At 35.7% G+C, this 24,581-nt stretch overlaps 1 protein-coding gene across 4 annotated transcripts in view; it reads left to right on the top strand.

The window, feature by feature from the left end:
- RASGEF1C (RasGEF domain family member 1C) overlaps positions 1-18,298 on the top strand; it is a 112,192-nt gene extending 93,894 nt beyond the window's left edge. For 3 of the 4 annotated variants that reach the window (XM_081941976.1, XM_081941975.1, XM_081941977.1), the window contains exons 11-14: positions 5,349-5,444; positions 6,931-7,054; positions 9,547-9,619; positions 11,712-18,298. In XM_081941976.1, the coding sequence (XP_081798102.1) occupies positions 5,349-5,444; positions 6,931-7,054; positions 9,547-9,619; positions 11,712-11,736 (318 nt within the window). In that variant the 3' untranslated portion in view covers positions 11,737-18,298. Of the gene's footprint in view, positions 1-5,348; positions 5,445-6,930; positions 7,055-8,673; positions 8,933-9,546; positions 9,620-11,711 lie in introns of all 4 variants that reach the window. The other variant, XR_014174431.1, reaches the window with a different exon arrangement.
- Positions 18,299-24,581: the final 6,283 nt, after the last annotated feature.

Genomic DNA, 24,581 nt, shown 5'->3' with positions numbered 1-24,581 from the left:
ATTAAAAATGGTTGAATTAGCATATTAAAAACAGAGAGAAATAGCAACGTTTTGCTGGAAAACTAATTAAGGGTAAATAGCTAGAGCTGCTTGCATGGGGTGATCCTGTTACCCTGGGCACAGAGATGCAAGGGGCTACATTGAAAGTGTAATTTGATGTTTGAGAAAATCAGATAGATTTATACTTTCAGTCAGTGAAAATATAATCTTGAGCATTATTTCAGTCCTCTGAAGTCATCAGTCAATCAACAGACAAAGAGAGGGAAAGTGAAAGGAAAGGAAAGCACCAAAATAAAGTGCAATGAGAAGGGAATGGTGGGATGTGAACATTATGCCTTTTTTCTTTCTCAGAGTTTTATAAAACAAGGAATCTATTCTTTCCTGCTGCTGGAAAAAAAATCTCTCTTATTTCACATGATTTTAGAGTCACAAAAAGGTCACGATGGATGGATGGGCTCATGCAGGAAACAGCAATTCAATAGCTGTTTTGGTCTTGAACCTTGTAGCTCTTAATCTGAATTGAGTTCAGAAACTTACTGAGTCCATGCAGAGTTGTTCGACGTCTTATTGGAAGATGACAGATATACTTTGATGTAACTTTTGGTAAATAAAGAATCCAACATCAGTTTATAATACAGTCATTGTAGGGTTTAGCCTTTTGTGCTTCCTACATACTTTCTTCCTATTCTCTAAAAACCTCCTTAACACAGATGAATAGAAATGGTGCACCAGCAGATTTTCACACCTGCTTCTCTGATGTTAAGAGAGAAAAACAGGAAGGCCAACTTCCACAATATTTCATTATGCATTTCCACCACAGTTTTGCCCCATCAGAGTCAACTATGAAATCTGTTTAATCTCCCAATATTTTAGGGAGCTGAGTCAGCCTTCTGTGGTGTGAAATTTCCATTAGATGCTCTGTGAACTTTGGTTCAGGGTAATATTTGCATTGGCCACTAAGCGCAGAGGCCACACACACACAGCATGATCTGTAAAAGAGTCCAAAATATTGTCAATGGAATTCTCTTATAGCTTTTTCAGGGGCTGCTGTTTAGGTTTTATATAGGACTTCCTTGCAGCTACTTGTTACCCATGCAGTAATTAGCAAGTCTATAGTTATAGAATGGATACTTGTGTCCTATCATTGCTCTGCAGTTTGTGATAATGTATTTCATTTTCTCTTTTACAGTGTTTTAAGGCCGAACTTTTACTAGCAGAGTATAATAGGAAGAGAAACCGAATGATCTATTTATTATGTACATCCAAAAGAAAGCAAATTGCTTGTTTTCTCTTTTAAGTACAGTGTAGAGAAAGAATCACAAATAACTTGAAGATGTATCCAAATGATTGACTTGTTTATTGGTATCTATGGGCTCTGGAGATTTGATTGACAGCATTCCAGTTTTTATCACCAGTCACTGACATTGCTGATAAAGCAAACTTGGGAGAAGAACATCGCACCTTCAGTTTCTCAGCTTCAAGAGTAGCTGATTTCATTGCAGGACAATGTGAATGATTCCTCCCTCTTCCCTAGCATAGATAGGAAAACCATTTGTTTGAGCAATGGTTTCTGATCTCAGAATTTCATATTAAAAACTTGGGAGAGCCAGACATCGCGATGACACAATGTGCGGTCTCGATAGTCCGAGACCGCCATTGATTCTTTTACAGCTGTAATGGTCCATATGGACCTAAGCCGTCCCGGAGAGACGGTGAAAGGGAGACAAATCCTTGCTGGTCACAGGGACATCGCAAAGTCCCTATTTGACCCAAGGGAAGGGCTCCAAAGCGGCAGTAAATAGACAGCCCCCAGGCTGATAAAGTCGGAGACGGCTCCGGAGGAAAGGCAGTGAAAGTGAAAGTGAGTCTATTTGGTGAGATATTTTTTTCTTTGAGAATGATCACCCAAAGAAACTTTTTTTTTCTAGGATAAATTAGTCCTTTAAGCTAAGAATAAAGCGGCGAAATTTATCTCTATTGGACTGCCTTAGTGTTTTTTTCCTTTTTTTTCTATGTAACAACGTTTTGTGGATTGAAGTGATTGTAACGCTTTCCGTTTCTCCTCTTAAGTGAATGAATTGATTTTTTCTTCTATTTCCTGTTACCTTATTTTTCGGCTGAACTAAAACTTCTTTTTTATTTTAACAATCCTTCCTCCTACTATTTATTAAATTTTATTAAAGATACTTGGAGACTTTTGCTTTTTTTTTTTTTTAATCCTGAAACGAATCAGAGAAAGTTGAATCTGCCATTCGGAAGCCGGAACTTGGTTTTTCTTTTTCTTTTGAAACAATGTATCCTTTGTTCTACTTTCCTTGATTTTACTGAAGTTGGAGGGTTTGCAGCTTGTTTGTGGACTGATAACATCTCAAGGACACGGACTGTTCCTTTGCAGGTGTCTGTGAGAAATATTTTGGGCAAGAGAAGGAAAAGAAAAGATAGAACCCTCCATCTCTGAAAAAATTAGAAGAATTCATAAGTGAATTCAAAAAAGAAGTATTTTTATACATCAAAGAGATATTGAAAGCGAGAGTGGCAGTGGAGTTTAGATTTTTCTTTTTTCAGAAATATGTATCTATATACAGATGAGGAAGCCTTAAGTCTCCAAGATGTTTTGGATGGACTTCAAAATTTATTGGAAGGATCCGAGATATTTGATGAGAAGTTGGATAAATTATTGTTATGCATAGCAAAAGATGAAGGGGTTGGAGCTCCAATAACTAAAGAAGAGAATGAAGATATAGAAGATAAAAGCAAGATAACAGATGAACCTACTAATGAAGCACCCATGAGTGAAAGTGAAAAGATATTGAAAGGGTGAATTTGACTATCCGGAGCTCTACCTCTCTTGTCAAGATATGGTTTTGATGATGAAATTAAGAAGAGAAACAGCTTTAGAAAGACGTCTGATAATCAGACATGTTAATTTTAATACCAGCTGAAGGGCAATGAGACTATATGAGAGATCTTCTGAGCAAAAAAGTGCGGAAAGAAGTTTTTAAGAACTCTATAAAGAAGCTAATAAGAGAATTGACGCAACAACTGGCTAAAGAGATAAGATTGTTTTATTACTGGAAAGACAGGTTGACAATGAATGCTGATAATTAAAAACTTAGTTAATCTTTGGTGATTAATAAGTAGGATTTTGTAGATGCTTATAGAATGTTTTTGTTTTTAAAATGTTTATTCATTAACAGATAATCCATTATGATAATAATAGTGAAATAATAACTTTAATTAGTGAAAACAATTTGGATATAAACCGTAAATTGGGACCTGGGAAAAAGATTTATTAATTTTACTAATATTTTTTAGTTTGGACTTCGTTACAAAGATGTAATCTCTTCTGGGTACTTATAAATTCTACTAATAAATTTTTGTTTAGACTTATAAAGATGTTAGATAAGTACAATAACAATAATGAAATGTTACTGGCTGAAGAGATAAGATTGTTTTGTTACTGGAAAGACACAGGTCGACAAGGAGTGTTGATAATTAAAAACTTAGTTAGTCCTTGGTGATTAATAAGTGGGATTTTGTAGATGATTATAGAATGTCTTTGTTTTTAAAATGTTTATTCGTTAACAAATAACCCTTTATGATAATAATAATAATGAAATAATAACTTTAATTAGTAAAAACAATTTGGATATAAACTATAATTTGGAACCTGGGAAAAAGATTTATCAATTTTATTAATACTTTTTTGTTTTGGATTTTGTTATAAAGATGTAATCTCTCCTGGGTACTTATAAATTCTATTAATAAATTTATGTCTGGATTTATTATAAAGATGTTAGATAACTACAACAACAATAACGAAATGTTAATGGATAATCTTTAATGATTTTATATGTGTTGGCATTGGTGAAAGCAATTGGGTATAAGCCTGAGGTTTATAGAAATAGCGAATGCCAGTATGTGGTTGTGTCTTTAAATATAAATGATTCTAGATAAAAGTATGTTTAAACAATTATAGTTAAATGAGAATAATGGTACATTGATCGTAAAATACATAAAGATCTTTGATTTAAAATGTACAATCCAATATGAATGAAGTATAAAGAATGATTGTGGTAGTAACGCACGAAATTTATTTGTAACCAATCGACATGCTTTCTGGAAGATGTAATGAAGAATGATTTTGTGTGTGTGTGTGTTTTTCATTTAATTAAAACAATAAAAAAATTTCAAACAATTATAGTTAAATGAGAATAATGGTACATTGATCGTAAAATACATAAAGATCTTTGATTTAAAATGTACAATCCAATATGAATGAAGTATAAAGAATGATTGTGGTAGTAACGCACAAAATTTATTTGTAACCAATCGACATGCTTTCTGGAAGATGTAATGAAGAATGATTTTGTGTGTGTGTGTGTTTTTCATTTAATTAAAACAATAAAAAAATTTCAAAAAAAAAGAATTTCATATTAAACAAATCTAAGATTGCCTCTCTCCCTCTCACTCCCTCTTTTTCTTTTTCTTGTCTGCAGTATACGTCTTCAGATTAAGCTGATAAATATTGCTACTCTCTGTGTGTGTGCTTGTGTATAGACACATAACCACACATAGAATACATGCAATTGTATTTTCTAAGGCTCTAGATTAGAAACCAAGGGATTGTGAGCTCTATTTCCCAAAGCCATAGAAACCAGATGGTGACTTTCAGACGCTTACTTTCTCTTGAACCAACCCACCTCATGGGGCTATTATTAGGGAAATAGAAGGGAATATTATATAAAGGATAATATAGCTAAAGTAAACCCATGTTGTTTCACTTGATTTCATTGGTGTTGATCCGTAACAAAATCAAGCTCTGTATAAAAAGCATTTTATCCATGGGTGCCAGTGTTACAACATAACTGAACATATTTTATTCATATGTGGGAATGTCTGCTGCATGCATCACGGGCTTTTGTCACAAATATCTGTTCCATATGTTTGCTAAAGAGGATTAATTGTCAATGTTTACTTGGCTTTGTAGATCCCTCTGTAGATTGTTGATATTTACTAAATTCACATTAAAATTTTCCTTTGCATAAAATGATCTTATTTACCCATTAAATATTAACCTGTTAAACAATAATACTTAATCAGTCAAACACCTGCAATGTATTTAGTCTTTGTGGAATTATTGTACCTATGTTTGTGTCCTTTGCCTTTGTGCGTGCAGAGAAGATTAGTTCAGCCCTGCAGATATTTCATGGAACCATTAGGCCTAGCTCACATTACTGTTTGTTCATTAGAATTGAAAAGTTAATCTCTTTACTTTGTGTGAGTTGTTTTTCTGTGCATCAATAATAGAACAACCAGAGACAATTGTTATGCCATTCTCTTCACAGATTGTGATCCCCTTCTTCAGCCTACTGATCAAAGATATTTATTTTTTGAATGAGGGATGTGCAAACCGCCTTCCAAATGGGCATGTCAACTTTGAAGTAAGCACAGCAAGTATTATTTATCACAGCAAATGTTTTCTGTGCCATGGTGCTTTTGTTTCTTAAAAAGAGATTCTTGCAATCTTATTTCAAGATATATTCTTTTCAAACCACAAATGCATTGCATGTGTACAAGGGCTGCACACCAGTTAGCTACACATCAGAATTTTCTCAGCTCCTTTCCCCACCTTTAAAAAAAACATCCCCTGAAGATCAAAGGGATCTGTTCAGGTGATAGAAGAGGATGTAGTCAGAGGCAGAAACATCAATATTTACATTGCCTACAAAATTATCTTTTGCTCCTTATAGGATTCTTTAGCTCCCCTTCTCCACAACTATTTTTCTGTTATATCCCTTTCCTGCTCTGGGTATCAAACAGGGCCTGTTTTCTTCCAGTAGAATTTTGCAGGGAAGGAGAATCATATCAAATTGTTTGTTCCATCTTATCACTTAAGAAAATGAGGTATTTTGGGGAGGATTATGACCTGGGAAGCAGCAGTAGCTACCCTGCAGAGCAGTTGGAATGGAAATTAGCTGCTGTGGCAGCTAATGCAGAACTGGGAAACATCTCCCCCCTCCCCCCCCCCAAAAAAACCACCCGGGGGCAGAGATCCAAGTCTTAAGGGACAATTTTGTTTGCCGAAGCCATATGAGAATAACACACATAATTGACAGTTTATGGTCCTGCATATGTTATACATATGCAATATCAGCATTTAATTTTTAAATAATATTTTACAAATTCAAACTGAATGAAGTAGCCTTGGAATAAAGCTTTGCATCAGTATTCACTACCAAAACTACTCTAAATTCTAAGGATTGTGTTAAAACAATATGCCTAATCAGGTTAAAAATGTCAAATGAATATATTATTCTTTGGTTTATGATTATTTATTAATACCAATGAGTATTTAAAAATAATTAATCCATCTAATTAATATGTATGATAAATAATTATTCAAATAGATTATTAGTGGTGAATTTCAGTTATTATTACTGTTTAGGTCTTATATTGATGAATGAATTTTCATCAATATATTTATAATTTGATATTTTTTCATATATTTACTTAGTCTTTACCAAGAATTTAGCCTTTACTGTCAAGTAAGAGGTAATAGTAAAGAAGTTAAAGAAGGACTCTGATTTGGAATTAATGATGTATTATTATAATTATGTCAATACCTAGCTATATTCATATATTGTATAAGTACTTAATCTTAATTAGTGAGATACCTAATTTTAGAAGGCTGCCAAAATAGTCTTGCAGCAAATTTATGTAAAGCACATAAGCTGTTGAATTCCAGATTACAGTATTTTATCCATTCCACATTACAGAAATAGAGAAAAGCTTCACGGGGATCACATACTCTCATTTTTTTGCAGACATATTATCAGATTAATATTGGATTATTCTGGAGCCTCAGTCCTAATTTTTCTGGAATATTATTTTCTTTGATCTAAACATTTCTTTTTAAAATTGATACAGAAATTCTTGGAACTGGCTAAACAAGTAGGAGAATTCATAACATGGAAACAAGTTGAATGTCCGTTTGAGCGTGATGATAATATAATCCACTATTTACATACTGCCCCTATCTTTACCGAAGATGGTAAGAACACCCTGATTTCATGAATGGATACTGCTACCTATATTATTCTGTATGATTGACTGAAAATATGTTTTTTGGGAATGTGCTCTTGTACAAATCCACATTGTCTACAATTGGTAGCAATTAGGATGATTATGGAAGACATCTTTTTATAGTTAATCATTCCACAGAGCAATAGACCTGAAGGCCTTGCTGTGCTAGTGTTGCACAACATCCAAACAAATCTATTCTTTTGCAAATCATGTTTGTGATGGCTTCAGGCACAGAAAGTAGAGGCCAACTCCCAGCAAAGGAAGATTTACCTTTTGTGCTATGCTTGGAAAAAACTATAGTTATTTTGGGTGCAGTTAATCATGCTCATTTGTTACGGAGCTTTTGTCTGATTTTCTTCCTATCCTCTTGATAGATCATGTTACCCTGTGTCCTTTCATAATAAATTAATTCAGTCATATCCAATTATCCTCATGTCAGAGATGAGGCACGGATGAATTAACTCTGCCTACAGGCTTTATAGACTTTTGGTATGTTTGTGACCTTTGCACTGTTAAATAAAAGTCCTTAAAACTAATTCACAAAAATGGTATGAAGCATTTGGGACATTATTGGTTATAGATACATTCAGATACAGCAAGTAAAAAAATAATTTTGAAATGCCTAAGAAATCGTCAGAACTTTAAATGAACAAATGAAGCAATTACAATTGGTCCCATAAAAGAGAAAGATTCAGTTCGTCCTGAAGGTTCTCGCATTCTGGAGTGACAAAGGGCACTTCAGCAGATGGGTCATTCATCTTAGGCAATGGGTTTTGGGTCTGATGCAGTGGAACAGGCATGGAAATAAAGGTATTTTGGGGCTGTTTTAAGAACAAAGAATGGGCAGAAAGGCTTACATGGCATCTATGGGCTTCACACTTCCATGTTGTTTTCCCAAGTATTGTGACTTTTGCAAAGAAAAGCAGGAGGAAAGTGCACTGTTAGCAGATTCATTTCTAGGTGGTTTGTAAATCTCATGTGAATAGAACTGTATTAGGCAAAAATGAGAACACCCTAGTAAGTCCCAGTTTTTTAGTCAAATCCCTGTCATCTGAGCTGTGATGGCTCTCACATGCTTTAGAATGCTACCTCTAGTATAAAAACCAAAGTACAACAAGGTTTATATTAGCCTTTCGGCACATGGAGAAAAAGGAAATTGATAGTAGGAGCACAGTAGAAGTGGGACCTATAAATGTATCTTTCTTATGCTCCCATCATGTAATCTTCAGTGCTTGAATATGGCTCATAAATGCAGTTATGTGGTGGGTCCAGATACAGCTTTGTTTTTATTTGATGTATGAAGCCAATTATTATCATTTTAAGATGTGGATGCTCCAAACACCCATTAATTTTAAGCTGTAATTACAAATACCTATGTAGTACATCCTTGTGTAATATGATCCTATGCAGATTCCAGGTGGGCATGTAAATTAATTTCTCCCCCACATGCTGAATATATATATATATATATATATTCATTCATTCCTGAGATAATGCTGGCTTTTCCAGTAAATGAGGAATTTTCAATGTTTTGTCAGGAAACATCACTGCAACAGCAAAAATATTCTCCTACCTTTTATGCACTAGGAAGTGTTGAGATATCTGACTTGCTTGATTCCCATATGCTACCTCACTGTATCAGCATGGCAGCTTGAAAAGGAACGCAAATACCGGATCCAAGATGTGAAAGGCTGTGAAACAATAAGTTTACTAGTTCTGTTTTAATGTAAGGGAAGATACCAATGCAGTTGTTCCTGCACAGTAACTAAGCTTTTATTGGATTTGATGATTACAAAGGGTAGCTTATGGAAAGAAGGAAATTATGATGCAACCTAAGAGAGAGAAGGTAAAATCTCAGTGCATTTATAGCCAGTATTAAGATTGGAAGCCACTTCTTTAAAACCTTTTCTTTTTTCATTTCTCTCTCTTTATTTCTTCTTTACCTATTTGTTTTTCATTATTCTTATTTTCAACTTAAAATTGGTACTTTTAAAATTCTGTTGAAAATCTAATTAATATAAGTTATATACGTATGTATTTAACTAGGCCTTAATTTGTTGTAAGGGTACATGGAAAAGACCTTGGGAGACAGGGCAAAGCGATGCTGCCTTGGGAACAGCCAGATAAGAGACTGCATAGACCTCAGTTGTATAGTGGATAGAATGAGATACCCAGCAGTTCTCGGGCTGTACAGGTGACTCTGGGAAAATTTTACTTTCAAATCTGGAAGATTGATGGCAGCCTTATTAGGCAAACCAGAGAGGAAATATGACCAGATAATTTAATTATGTTTCAGTGTAAAGCTACGTTAACAATATCTTCAGAACAGAAGTTGGCCTAGCTGTGCAGATTGTTTCCTTACTTTTAACAAGCACCCAGTTTTGCTTTGTGAGACTGTTAAACTTTTAACTGTTAGTAATTCAGTAATGGATTTTTGTTTTTTCAATCTCACTTTTTTAGGTTTGTATTTGGCTTCCTATGAAAGTGAAAGTCCAGAAAACCAAACAGAAAAAGAGAGATGGAAAAACCTAAGGTATTTATACTTTTAATCCAAGTTGAAATTTCGTATTGGTGTAGAAAAGATGGATAGCCTACTGAAAAGGTTATCTTCTCTCTTATCCATAAATAATGACAAACTTGGCTAGAAATAAAAGGCTACCATAGGAATTAAAATATCTTTGGGCACATGCAAATGTAATGATTGCATGATTTATTACAATATTTGTTCATTGCTATTTTTATTGTCATCTTTGTTCATAACACATACTTAAACATATCTACACAGTATGTTAAGAGTCTCTTTGGACATATAAATGAAAGCCCATAGATGATGCTGGATGGAAATCTTCATTTTTCTGAGAGAAGGCTTTTCTGAGGCTTTCTTCATATTTTTCTTTGTTTATCCTTTTTATAGCATAGAATTTTCATGTTTTTTCACTTCAATATGTTAGGTGTCTAAGCTACTAGTTTTCATTGATCACAAGAACAATAATCAGAGGTCCAATTAGAGAGAATTCCTACAATACAAAAAAAAATGTTTAAAGCCTATGTAGCTGGAGCCACAAATGGACTACCTTATCCTGGAGAATGCTATTTTGTCACTGAACCTTCTATAAGAGACATTTCCAATAACAAGCCAGAAGATTTTTTAAAAAACCTATTACAGTTGGTCCCTGAAATTCATGATGGAAAGTTGAAAGCCAGAGTGTTGTATTAATTAAGGTGTTAAAATAAGAGGTACTTGATGCTCCATGAGCTTGGTTGTTTTCTTGCAGACATTTCATTATCCAACTAGGTGGCATCATTAGTAAGGATACCAGTAAGAAGTGGGGTTTGCTCTCAGTTTATATTCTAGTGGCTAGACCAAACCCCACTCCTTATTAGCACTGATGATGTTACCTAGTTTGGGTAATGAAATGTCTGCAAGAAAACAACCAGGATCAGAGAGAACCAAGGGCCCTCATTTCAACCCTGAGCTACAAATATTCTCCTTTATTGGTGTTGAAATAGGACCAGGAAAACTCCCACTTCATGTCCACCCCTAACCATGGAAGCTCAGGAGATGACACACTGTCAGTGCAATCCATATAACAAGGATTTGGGGTTGTGGGAAAAATGGCGGAAGCAGTGTTATATATGCCTCTTTGAGGTTCTAGGGGGAAAGCATATTATAAATATAATACACAATCTGATCAACAAGATGGACAAGTATGAATAAAATAAAATAATTTAGTATGTGCAAATGTCTATCGAAGCTACTTGAGAGGTAAGATCATAACGTTTGCAAAGCAATGGCTATTTTAGCCATTTATTTCTTTATTGCTTTTATAAGGCCATCTAAATTCCTAATTATTCAGGGCGTCACATTGTATTAAAAAACAGTTAAAATAATACAGAAGAACAATAGGCATTCAGCAGCAGCAATAAAATTGTAATCCACATATTTTCAGAAGGGGCCCCACACATTCCCTATCTCAAGGCTTGAGGAAGGGGTCCGGTTTTCAAGGCTTGTCAGGATAGAAGCTGTTTGGATATTGTGGTGTGTGCGTGTGTGTGTTAATGAAAAAGCAGCATTTGGATTTTCAAAGCCCTAGATCCCTACTGCTCCATTTATTTAATGGAGGATGGGAACTGGGCATGCTGCAAAGCATTGTCGCAATTTCTGGATCTTCATGAACCCAGTAGGGGTTCCAGGAAAAACCTTTGCCATCTGTTTAGCAAAAAATTCTCTCTGGAACTTGTCTTGTTGTTTTCAAGCTATATTTATTTATTTATTTTTTAATAAATTATATGGCTGCCCAACTCACTCTCAGTGACTCCGGGCAGCTTACAAAGGTGACACATTTGATAATGTATCAAGATAACATGATCAGAGAAAATAGTTATAATAAAAAGTGAGTTTTTATACATAATTATTCTCAACTAACTGCATTTGGTCTCATGACTTTGTAATGTAGCTACCCATTGTGATGAGAATGTACACTGATTGTTGCTATTCCTGCCTTGAATTGCTGTTTTCCTTTATAAATCTGGCACTTAGATGAGTGAGGCCAAATTAATTCTAAATAACTTAATGCCATATTTGTTTCCCCTATTTTTACTGCTTTCGTGTTTTTGTTTTGTAGGTCAACTATCTTAGGAAAAACCTGAAGACAATAATCTATAAATATACTAGAAGAAACTAAGTCAGCAAAACCTCTTTGCACTATGGATTCCAAAGATGCCTATTTGGGATTTAGAATATTTTATTGTTTATTTTTGTGTGCGTTTGGTGGCTCTCTAACGCGATTAACTGGATTCATCAGAAAGACTCTAGTGAGTAGTCTTCTTACTGCACTCAGTGTTTCTACAGCCAATATGGAACCTTATAGTGAAAAGCCAGTAGAGATTTGATCTTGGCTTTATCAGAACCAAGTCCTTATTGCTATTTAAACTTGACTTTCTAAAAGAAAAAGCAAGAAAAGTCATGGTGCTGCAATCCAAAACAGTCTCCACGGATGAGTACAGGGTTTGTATCTCAGAAGCAGGGTGAATCTGATAAATAACTCAAAGAGAACTGTGAAAAGTAGATGTTGCCAATTACATTATGCTACTACATAGAGAAGGACTATTTTTCCTCCACAATCCTCAGCCTCAGTGAAGAATATTCCAACATCAGGAAATAAATGACTAATAGAAAACCATATTAAAATGAATGACCCACATGTGGTCCTTTTTTTAATACTGAAAGTTTTGATCTGTTGAAGATTTGTTATGTCTCCTTCCGTTTGGAGTCCGAATCATCTTTGATCTTCATAGTGAACTCCTAAGCTCTTCAGATGACTTCTCACGTGACCCTTATGATATAAAGCATGTAGCATATTCTCTAGTTCTGTTGACTGTTGAGATGCGACAGTCTTTAAAGAATCTTGCATCGTTAACAGAAAGGAAATCTGTTAAGGACTGCAACAGTTGCTTTCACCTACTTATTTTCTCTTTATCAGAGAAAAGAAATATTTTAGAAAAGATAATCATGTGATAGTAGGGCTCTTATCTCGTATGTGTCTTACAGTCTATGAATTGTTGCACTGAAATTATCAATACTAAGTTCCTAAGATGGGTCCCTTATTTTATGGTTCCTCTGTGTAGGCGATGGCCACTGCCTCCCAGTTATGGCATTCTTTCTCGAATTCCTGACTTCGAGATGCATTTAGGGCTACAGATTTGGGAGCTACAGGAAAAGTTGACTAATGGGGAATGAACAATCAGGCAGTAATATGTCTGCCATAATGCTTAGTGGGAGGGCAAGCAATGGTTGCAAATTATACTCAAATAGCCTTTTTATAAGTAACGGGAGTAAAACAAATCCATATCTTACTGCTTACTGTATAGAATTGCAGTAAAGTGATAATCTTCATTTTAATAACTGGGGCATTTTCATAATAAAATTGTATCAGAAAGACTCATAATTCACATTCTGACATTTGCAAGTAATATCCAGCACAGCGTGGGCTTGGCTTGAGAATTACAGGTAGCTGATGCCACATACAGTATATAGATGAGACTCATGCCAATGTACATATTTTATGCATCAGTTAAATGCATTCCAAGATTCAACCAGTTCCAACATAGGACATTGGCACCGTGACCAATAAGTGGAATTTAGAGAGTTCACTCCTGCCTTCCATCATATGCAAGAGTTCGGCATGCTGGTCAAAATTTCAACTGGTATTACATGAACAGTAAAGCAGTCATTAGGCACTGGATAGGTTTGAACCTTAATTTAGATAGGCTTTTGCTTCTGAATATGTCTGTATTGAAATTCTATGATATTCCTTCTGGGTATTCTCACAAGGAGCCTTTTTGTTTCTTTTAGTAAAGTAATCTTAGGTTCTGGAATATAACTTAAGTTATTTATCTGCACAAATCTTCTTGACAACCTATTTCTTTCCATCACATCTACTCCACTGTGTGCCGATATCTAATGCTGGCACGAAAATGTTTCATACCAGTCTGAATGAATGATTTTTCATAAATATATATATATATGTTGATCTGACTACCTATCTAGACCCGAGTTAGATATTTGTGGCCTATGACAGATTAAGAAAGAATTTTGTGCACGCGCACATTTTCCTCAGGCAACCAATTCAGTGAAAATATATATATATAGCTACTGTGTATGATCAATTCTAAACTTGTGTCAAATTCAACAGTTTATGCACCAACTATGTCGCAATGTAGTAGCTATTTCATGTAGCTATTACAAGAGACCTACAGTATTTGAATTATCTAGATCATGGGTGTCAAACTTGCCACATCATGTTGCCGTCACGTGACTTTTTGCAACTTTTCCCATTTCCCGGAGCTGGTGTGGGGGTGACCTACGTATGACGCACCTGGCCCATGGGCCACCAGTTTGACACCCTGATATAGATGTATTCAGACCGCTTCAGTAACCATCTCTGCATCTGAATAGGAAGCAAGATAAATGTATTTCTCTATTTCTTAGCTCTTTTCTGTAGTAAATTTTGAAAAATGGAGGAATGCCACAAAAATATAGTGAGGTAGATGTCTCAGATTTTAAACAGGAAAAAAAGAAAATCTAAGTTGTAATAATGGTCAGTCTGATGGAACTAGAATAGATAGGAAAACAGGTTAGAAATATGTCTAAAAATACTGTATGTAGGAAAAAAACAAAGTGTCAAAAATAAATCCAGAATTGTTTCTTTTGGATTGGGCTACTTGCTGAATAGATATTGAAAAAAAGTACAAAAACTAGTATGGCAAAGCATCTGATAAATATTTTGTGGCAAAACGTCCTAATTGTGTGTTTGCTGGCAGTGACGTTCTTAGATGAATTCACAGTTCTAGAATCATTGAGTTCTTATCAATTATTCATTAAATCAAGGAAACATTTGAATGAGGAGTGTATACTACTTTAACTATTGATCCATCTCTTAGACGCAGAGAAATCTTTTTCCCAGATGATCCATAGTATGAATAACTGTTACCTCATAGCAGTAACACATTCAAAATGCAATTGATAGAAGGCTGAGTAAGATCATATAAATTGCAGCATAACACAGTGCAAATGTCTGCCTTCAGGTGTGCTCAAATTCAGAACACTAATGTATGGTAGACAACATCTGGTTTAACAGTGGTACATGAGGTTTCCAGATTATAACAAATATGAAAAAGCTACAAAACAGTGCCATGAACATTAATAGAACCATAATATTTAGCAACAAGAATAAATACTTCCTTATTTGGGACTAATCAGATTTGTCTGGTCCTGTATATGTTTTTGAATAAGAATTAAGAAAGATGAGACAAACATGAGAAAGATGAGATGGGTACTTTCCAAATACCAGACGGTCTGATGTGGAAAACAAGCGAATGCTGCTTCGCTTCTGCTCCAGAAGAACAGGATTAATCTAATGGGCTTAAGTTAGGGAAGATGAATGTTAACTGAATGGTAGGAAGAAGATGAAAGAGCCATTTTATAATGGTTTAATGATAATTCATTGTTCTGCATGAGAACATTTGCAAAGCAAATTGTAACTTAGAAGTGCAAAATGCCTAATTAAACCCCAAAACAATGATAATACAAATCTTAAAAACATAATAAACATAACAAAAAATGTGGAGGAGGCGGCAATATTCTGGCTGCCTTTGAACCAGAAGCCCATCTGGAAGATATTCTCATGCAGGATTTCCTGCATTTACAAAGGGTTGAATTACTAAATATCCCACAGTTGATACTAATGGGATTATCCTATTAATAATAATCTACTAAAAAATGACTTAGATTTAATAGATCAAGTATTTAAAATTTAACATACGTAGTGATGTTTTCTTTTGCTGAAGAGAACCCAGCCTTTTCTCTTTAAATGCTACTAAATAAATCCAAGGATTATATTAATTCACCTTTGTCTGAAAGTAACTCTAACTGTAGCCAGATTTTAACAATTGACATATTTGACTTTCTGAGATAATGGTGATCAAATGAATTTCTACTTACTTAAATAAGAGTGATAAAATAATATATGTATATTAGAATGCTGAGATTGATTTCTCATAGCAGCTAGTATTGGTTGCAAATATTTCATTATTTGCATTTGCAAACAGTGATTTGGCTAGGTGTAAAAAACAAAGCAAATCTGTATTTCAGATACATAATACACTATATTGCCAAAAGTATTCACTCACAACTGAGTCTGATTATGTGGATGGGTAAGCGAATACTTTTGGCAATATAGTGTATGAATACATTGTACACATTTTTTCAGAAAGCATAAAACCCAATTTATTGAATGAATAGTACATACTAGGTTTCACAGGAGGAAAATATTCCAAATAATTCACCTTTATTTCATCAGAAACTATTATAAATGGATTCAGCTCTGCATACTGAAAATTGCTAAGTTTATGAAAGAATCCACAGTCTTCTGCCGAAACCGAGCCTCTGGTCTGACCTTATACAATGAGCAAGGCAGTCATTTTATACCGAGTTATGGACATACTGAATGCATTTTTTTTAAATGCAGCCTGCCTAAGATTGGAAATGCAATTTGTTATCCATTTAATAGAAAAAGGCAGTATTTCTTTCAGCTGTAGTTCTGGAATATTATTCACATCATTACAGAAATGTAAAATCTTGAGATGAATGAAAGTACTTCAATTCCATTTAAAACGTTTCAGAAGGAGATAATCCAAAACCTAAGCAACAGTCAGATACATTAGAATTGGTGCTGCTTTCACTAAAAGTATAGTAAGAATCAATTATGGCAATGAATAACTTTCATGAACCACTATGGAATGGGAACAGTCTGCTTCTCAAACAGGTGAGGAATGAACTGCACGATCAAAACAAAGCTTTCATTGATCTAACTATTATTATAGTAGCTAATTTTAATAACTAGCACCAGTCACTAAAATGTGACCGTAAATGTGACTCCCTGTAAAATACTTGATGTTTTTAGATTTAAAACTTGATGTGATGCCAGTTTTCATTTAATAAAATAATTACTGAATCCCACCTACAATAACCATACAGCGTATTGTATGTGTAAATACCAAACCATAATTGGTGCTATGGAAATGCCTGGCAGTCTTGTTATCTCCTACCCTGCTTAAAAAGTTACTTGTCCTATTCAATTCCCCTTGAATGAAAATCCTACGAAGGAAGAGGGATTAATGATATACAGGTAGTCCTCGATTTATAACCATTTGTTTAGTGACTGTTTGAAGTTACAAGGCACTGAAAAAGTGATTTATGACCAGTTTTCACATCTATGACCATTGCAGCATCTTCATGGTACATGATCAAAAATCAGGCGCTTGGCAACTATTTTGCTTAGCAGTGGAAATGTTTGGCTGGATTATGGTTGTAGATAGAGAGGACTACCTGTAACTCTGCCAGGCTGACTTCCTTTGCCAGCTTTCAATATGTCACACACGATGGTTTGCAAAGCAGACCTCCCCAAACCCTGCAGGATTCTCAACAAGAGAATCCCATGTGTCATCTATGAAGGGAAAACTGCATTATCTTAAATGGTAAAGCTTATTCTGAGTCAGCCTACATTCCTGGGGACATTATGGATACATTGAGCTTATATTATTAATTCAGCTGAAATCAACATGTAAAGTATTACCTACAGCAGTGTGAGATCAATTTGGTACTGATAATACTAGTAGTAGACCAAAACAGGAGAAAAATAAATTATTTTATACTGTACTTCAGCAACACCGGTTAAACATTTTAAGGGTTGTATTATTTTGGCAAGAGTCTTAAAGGTTGCTTAACAGTGCTTTTTTTATTGTTAAAATGCTTTTTTTTAAATGAACTGTTTAGCAATGTTTAGATACATGCATGTTACAAGAAACTACTATTGAAAAATAAACCCAAGGGTCTCATGATCAGATGTAAGCATGATTATCTATTAATCAATGGAACTATAGATATCTCAAGAGAGAGGGGGGGGGAGAGAGGAAGCCCTCAAATGGAAATTGTGTCACAAAGACCTTTAAAAAACAAGACAACACTACGCCGAGCAGTATTATCTATATTCAAACTACAACCTGTTTCCAAACTGTGTTAAGTCCAAATAATGTGCAGCATTCCCCCATTCCAACCAAGCCTTGAAATTTGTAAAAAGCAGATCTTCCTACTGTGATTTAGATTTCAAGTCAAACTGGAATGTATGTATCACCGAGAACATAGAATTCTATTGCTGATCTCAATTCTTACTCTTATTTGGTCACTCTGGCAATCAAATGTTAAGGTTACTTGAAAATAAAGAGCATTATGGCTTTGTGATGTTACCTATCTTTATAAAACGATAATGGTGATGTGCTTGCCACACTTTTCATTAATATTTCAAAACAATGTGGTCACAAGTAAATGATAGCTGTTAGTGATGAAAAAAACCCATTATTCATGTTCCATGTTATCAAACCCTTCAGTCAGTCATAAAAGGTAATTTACCTATGTACAGAATTTATACAACAAATTTAATTTATACTGTGTTTTAACAGTGTGCCTGAACTGTTTATGGTTTCTAAATTTTGTAATGTGAGTGTAAAATTAAAAATATTGATATATGGGGTTAGCCCAGACTTGGAATGTTTTTAATATGTATATATCCATTGTGTGAAGGGTTTTAGATATATTGTATACTTACGGTGACCATACTTTTTTTGGAAAAAAATAAAGGACAAACCTGAAAAAGGAGCAAGTCTGAAAGAGGTTTATATTTTTTTTAAAAAAAATGTTTGTTTTTAACTTTATTTTACAAAGAAAAATTCAAGAACAAAACCAAGAAAACCATTTAAAAACAGTTATTTTAATAAAATTATCTAAAACCAATGAGCATATGTAAAATTATTTTTAAAATACAATTCAGTTTCCAAACTTTTCACATGTATGTGAAAAAAGGAACAAAACTGAGCCTTTCAAAAACAAATCTAGATAACAGCTTTCTGGGGGGGGGGGGGGGACTGTCCTTTATAATAAAGGACACATGGTCACTGCATGTATATCAGAAGGATGGGTTATACCTTATTATAGAAGAAAAACCTTGGATATTTTTCTTTCTACAAAACATGCTATAGCTAAACCCTCTCATGCAATCTACGAGGAAAGCACAGAAACAAAATTAAAAAGCAGAAGCAGCAGAAGTGAAGCAACATAAAACCTCAACTTAGCTGTGTGAGTTGATCCACAGATGGTTACTTCCTTCCAAGTGGTGGGCACAACCAGGGAATTGACCTCCCATCTCTCTTTACAGGTCATTTAACAACTACTACTTGTTTAGTGACCAGAGTGACCATTCAAACTTACAACAGTGCTGAAGGAGTAGCTCTTGCAGCATGCCAAATTCTCATGATTGTGATTTGCACCAGTTTAGTATAGTGGTTAAGGTAATGACCTAGAAGCCAGGTTAGTCACTCTCTCTTAGCCCATCCCAACTCACAGAGTTATTGTGGAGAAAACAGGAAGAGGAAGGAATAGTAGGTATGTTCGCCAGCTTGAGCTACATATAAAGTAATAAAAGTGAGATTAAAAACACACAAAAAAATTGTGGCTTTCCTTGCTAGCTTCCCACAAGCAACATCAATGGGGAAGCAGTTAGAACATCAGAAGTCAGCATCTTGTGAGGTCCTCGCTTAACAACCTATGCAGTCCTCATTTAACCATGACAACCATGATTACCAGAAATACCATCGGTAAGTGGTACAGTCAATTTATCAATTTATGACCACATTTATGACCACATTGCTTAATGACAGTTTCTGACCCAAATTAGTGTCATTAAACAAGGACCTCCTGTACATGTATGCAATGCTCGTGATACACATTACAAAGGCAGATCTTTTATAACCAGTCATGCCCACCATTATGAAACCAGCGAGCATCACTCTGAAATCTTTTATTGCACTGCAAATGTTATAGAGACTCTTAGTGGTCAGATTATTCCAAAACTGAGGAGCTACTATTGAAAGGGAAGTTCTGGAGGGGACAGGTGCTGAATCCCCACTTGGGAGACATTTGAAGCAAGGCTTCTACTAGTGATCTTATAGCTTGAATAGTAGTATACAGGAAGAGATGCTACTTCAAACGAAGTTTTTTTTTAAGACTCTATGGTTGCATTTTGACCTGATGTGAAAATAGAGGCTGTGAAGAAGATAGGATCCTACAATATAACCATGTTACCAGATGGGACTGGCCTGTTACACCCACGCTGGCTGGGGTGGCATGCTGCATGTCCCATCAATCAAGGAATTTCAGCTGGCAGGGTCCAGGAGAAGGGCCTTCTCTGCTGTGACTCCTGCCCTTTGGAACACCTTATTCCTGGACCTGCTCCCATCCTTCTGATCTTCCGTAAGGGCCTGAAGACTTGGCTCTGGCACATGGCTTAGGGCCCCAATGGGGGAGCACACCGGCCATGGTTGATGAATTAAGAGGTAATCCCACCTCCCCACCCCATCTCACCCCCATGCATCCTACTCCCTCCTTCACCATCTTTTAATTATAATTCTATTTTTAATTTCCCTTTTTATCATCTTAGGGATATTTACCATACAGTTTTAATGCTTTTAATACTGTAAGCCACCCAAAATAGCTTCAACATGAGATAGGTAGCAAATATATTTTATAAATAACTATAATGCCCACAAAGTCACAGGGTTGAAAGAGCCTTGGAATTAATCTGAACCAACTCCTGCCGTATGCAGGAATCCCATAAATCAGTGATGGCTAAACTTTTTCTAAAGGTGTACCAAAACTGTGTGTGTGCGTGCCCACGCACCTGCGCATGTGCGAGCAACCCCACCTGTGCATGCATAAGCAACCCCCAACTGTGCATGCGCAAGTGACCCCCTGCATGAGGGGGGGGATTTTCACCCTCCCCAGGCTCGAGGCTTTCCTAAAGCCTGGGGAGAGTGAAAATGTGCCGGCCAGCTGATTTTTGGCCTTTCGGGGGGCTGGGAGAGGTGGCTTTTACCCTCCCTAGGCTTCAGAAAAGCCTCCAGAGCCTAGGGAAGGTGAAAAACAGGCCCAATGGGCTAACCGGAAGTTCGTTTCCAAGGGCCTCCGTGCCAGCAAATATGGCTCCGTGTGCCACCTGTGCCATAGGTTTGCCATTTGCCATCACGGCCATAAGTACAAGGTACCCAACAAATGGCATCCAGATTCCTTTATTTCCAGTGAAAGAAAGTCCAATACTCCATGGGCAGTGTGCTCTATCGTTTCACATCTGCTCTCAGATTTTATTTACCGAGGAAATAATATTTAAAAATAATATCAATGCAGGAGATACATCTTTATAATTAAACTGCATTGCTTTATCACAACCACCTTTCTAAGTATTCAAAGTCTTACAGAATGTCAATACCACTATTGCCACCTGCTGATCAGAAAAATATATACATTTAAACTGCGATAACATTACCATCATTTTATCATCTATATGCCACTAAAACGTTTATGTATGTAACATTTAACTGGGTGAAACAGTTTCCAAACAGTATCATAGGGCAATATATTTTGAAACAATGAACCTCAAGTAGTCTAATTTACATAATGTGTTCAAACTCTGGGACCCATAATTCCCTTGGAATTGAAATTCAGATAAAACAATTTATAACATAATACAAAGTCTTATTAAAAGATTTAATATAATTCAAGGTAACATGAAACTTTTACCAGTGGATCTATTGTTATATATTACAATATTATTACAAACCATTAACATGAAGACCAAATCATAAAAGGAACAACATACCTTCATATTTTCTTAATGTGCCAGTAAAAGAAAAATAAACAATCCAAGCTTTCTGATGCAAAATGTATGCTGTCTAATAAATACAGAATAAAGTATTTTATTAAAACTTAATTCAACCAAGTCCAGAGGAATATGGGAAGATAATAAATAAATTCCCATTCATAGTTACAAAATAAAACTTAAGGACTTCTGAAGACTGGAGTGTAAAAATTAAACCAAAAATATTAACCTGAACTGCTCATTACAATATATAACATAGTTTGATTTGCTGTTTAATTAAACACTCTTTGAAATGAAAGGGCACATGCCAGGGAAAATATACATTTGTCCTTCTCTGGGATCAGGTCATGTTTTGATGAGGGAGAATGTACTTGATTTGAAGGGATAATAAATACTGTGATATATGCCATCCAAAGTAAATTAGCTTGGATTTCCAGGCACTTTTTAAAAGGACGAGGCAGATTTGGGAAGCAGATGATATAAAGCCGAAGCCTGTGTTTACATTCAATTAGTTTATGGATTATGGCAGAAAAATGTGCTTACGTTACTTGGAATTCTATGACCTAAATTTAGTCATGTGGTTTTGAAACCCTTAATATCTTGAGGCTTCCTATGGTCTGTAAGTAGTCTATTCCATACTTATTATCATACACATATGCTGGGCTACCACCTCAAACAAGGGTGGGGTCATTTTCAAAACTTATTCCACTCTGTCTGGACCACTGTTTGTCCACATGTAGTTGGAAGCCAATTTGGTAAGGCTCTAGTATGGTCTTGTGGGATCTAGATATGGACATATCCAGGGCTGTATTACTATCCAAGGAAGACAGGAGGAAAATCCCACAACATGATCTTTCAGGGTTAGACATATGCCCAGGACTTGAATGCTTATCTGAATTAGATATTAATACATTTAAAATAAATTATTTATGTATTACAGTGCTGCATTAACTTAAAGCTTTACATGTTCGGCATTTTACTGGCCTGTCTGCAAGGCTTACAAAAATACCCATAATTATTAAAAGCAACAAAAATAAAATACTGAAAACTTAACATTAAAACCCAAAGATATTCAAAGGATAAGAAACCATGTCTTAGCTCTTTCCCAAATTGTAAAAAGAAAATGATTTGCTTCACTTTCAGTCATAATTTGTTGTCTAACATGTTCTCTCTTCAGAAAATGCAAAATTAATCTTCAATGCATCGGAGGCAGAATGCACAATTTGTACTTCCCTGATGACAGTAGAGTGAACTGTAAGGCAGGAAGCAGTCATATACATATATAGTTTGGGATTAAGCTATTTTTAAAGCTTGCTGTTCCTTCGTGGCTATAGTGGATTGGATTCAGAAGGTACTCAGTGCAACTACTTCAATAAAGGAATAATGAAGGATCTTAAACACATACCACTTACCACTTGTGCTGCCACATTCAGGGCCACCGACAATTGCTGGCCTGACTTCAAGGACTGACCCATAATGAATGTATTTAAATAATCTAGTTTTGAGACAATCAACATATGACTGTCAGGGTTCTGTCCCCCACCTAAGAATGCATCTGGTCGATCAGCTAAAGCTAATATAAGGCACTATTAGTGTTTTACTGTTTTACTCTAGTAGTTCATGCTTTTTCTCATCCTCTTCATATATATGAAATCAATAAAATGATTTTTTAAAGATGGGATATAATACTTGGAAGTTCTTGTATGAAGTGCCTTGAGAGACTTTGGGATGTTTCCTCAGCAGAGGAAGCTGATTCCTGAATCCTGGCTGATTGCTGTCATAGTTGACATGTGAAATACCAGATATGCCTCTGAGAGCATCTGTCTTTTTATTCCCAAAGAAGAAAATGTATTTCAGCAATCCGGTTTAACTACTTGAAGGTCCTTCCATGGCAAGGCTATCACTTCTGGGGCCTCCCTCCTTTCCCTCTGGGACAAAACGAAAAGATATATAACTGACTTCATATAACATTAAAGATATAACCGATTCCATAAGGAAATTCAGAAACAATCTGTATGAAGCCATTGAAGTCTGAACTGCACTTTTTACATGGCTTCAATGTGAATTTTAATGTCTCTCAAGATCAAAAGCTACAGAATTTCCAGCATCTAAGATCAATTATTGCATCAGCGATTCTGCTGGCACACAAGCCAGATCCACCTTCATTTGAGCATTCAGGAAAAAAACAAAATTCTTTTAATTTCTTGGCCTCGTTTTATTTTTCTCAATACAATTGGAACATTTTGGAGATTACTGTAAAGAACTTCATGTTTTACCCTAAAAAAATCTGCTTCTGCATAGCTCTCCTTTCTTTTCCCTTATTTTTTATAAAGTTAAAAGAATGCTTTTAAGTAAAGTACTGCAGTTCCTATGCAGAAAGTACGTTATGGCATGCTACCCGTCCACATGTCTCCGCGTTTTCAATCCACAAAAGGACTCTACAAGGTATTTTAAAAAGCCCCTTTCCCAGTTACGCTGGTGGCAAAGCGGCACCCATCTTTCCAGCGTTCCGGGAACCCTGGAAATAATCACACCTACAAATATTTTATTTCACAACTACACGCAGCAGAGCGACGTTGCCACCACCCCTGAACATAACAAAAACATCAACCCAAACACGCGCCACAGAGAACTATTTGTGGCAAGGCACAAAAATTAACCAATCGCTGTTTCCGACGTCATAATCTCCGTAGCCAACCCCTCCCTCCTTCGGGCAATATGTGGGCGGAGCCTCCGTTTCTACACTGCCCTGCTCTGGAGAAGTCAGAGGACGTGGACCACGGAGGGAAAGACGCGCGTTTTTCTTTTTCTCTTAAAATGTAAACTTTGGAGAGAGAAATTATTATACGGTAAGCTCTCCGGTTTTTTTTAGGCTTGGCTCTGAGGGAAAGCAGTGTTCTTCTGAAGCAACAGCGAGAGCTATAATGCACGATACAGTTTAGTTCGGATTCCAGGCAGTCTTGAGAACTTTTTAACATCTCTCAGAGTAGCCTAGTTTTACAGAGTAAGAGTTGGAAGGGACCTTGTAGGTCATCTAGTCCAACCCTCCCGCTCAAGCAGGAGACGCCACGTCATTTCTTTTGCCAATTTAAAAGCAATAAATTAAACTCTCAACCTAATACTTCTTTGTAATCCAGGTTCCTCTGTAGTGCGGAGCGAGGATTACATCCTCATCTTCTAAAATGCTTCTAGGGATTCCAGTACAGTACAAGGAGGGGCGGGGTCTGA

This window comes from Natrix helvetica, assembly GCF_964273705.1.
Source record: "Natrix helvetica genome assembly, chromosome: 1".
Classification (NCBI taxonomy): Eukaryota; Metazoa; Chordata; class Lepidosauria; order Squamata; family Natricidae; genus Natrix; species Natrix helvetica.
The sequence above is the reverse complement of the archived record's forward strand: the minus strand, read 5'-3'. Positions and strand labels throughout refer to the sequence as shown.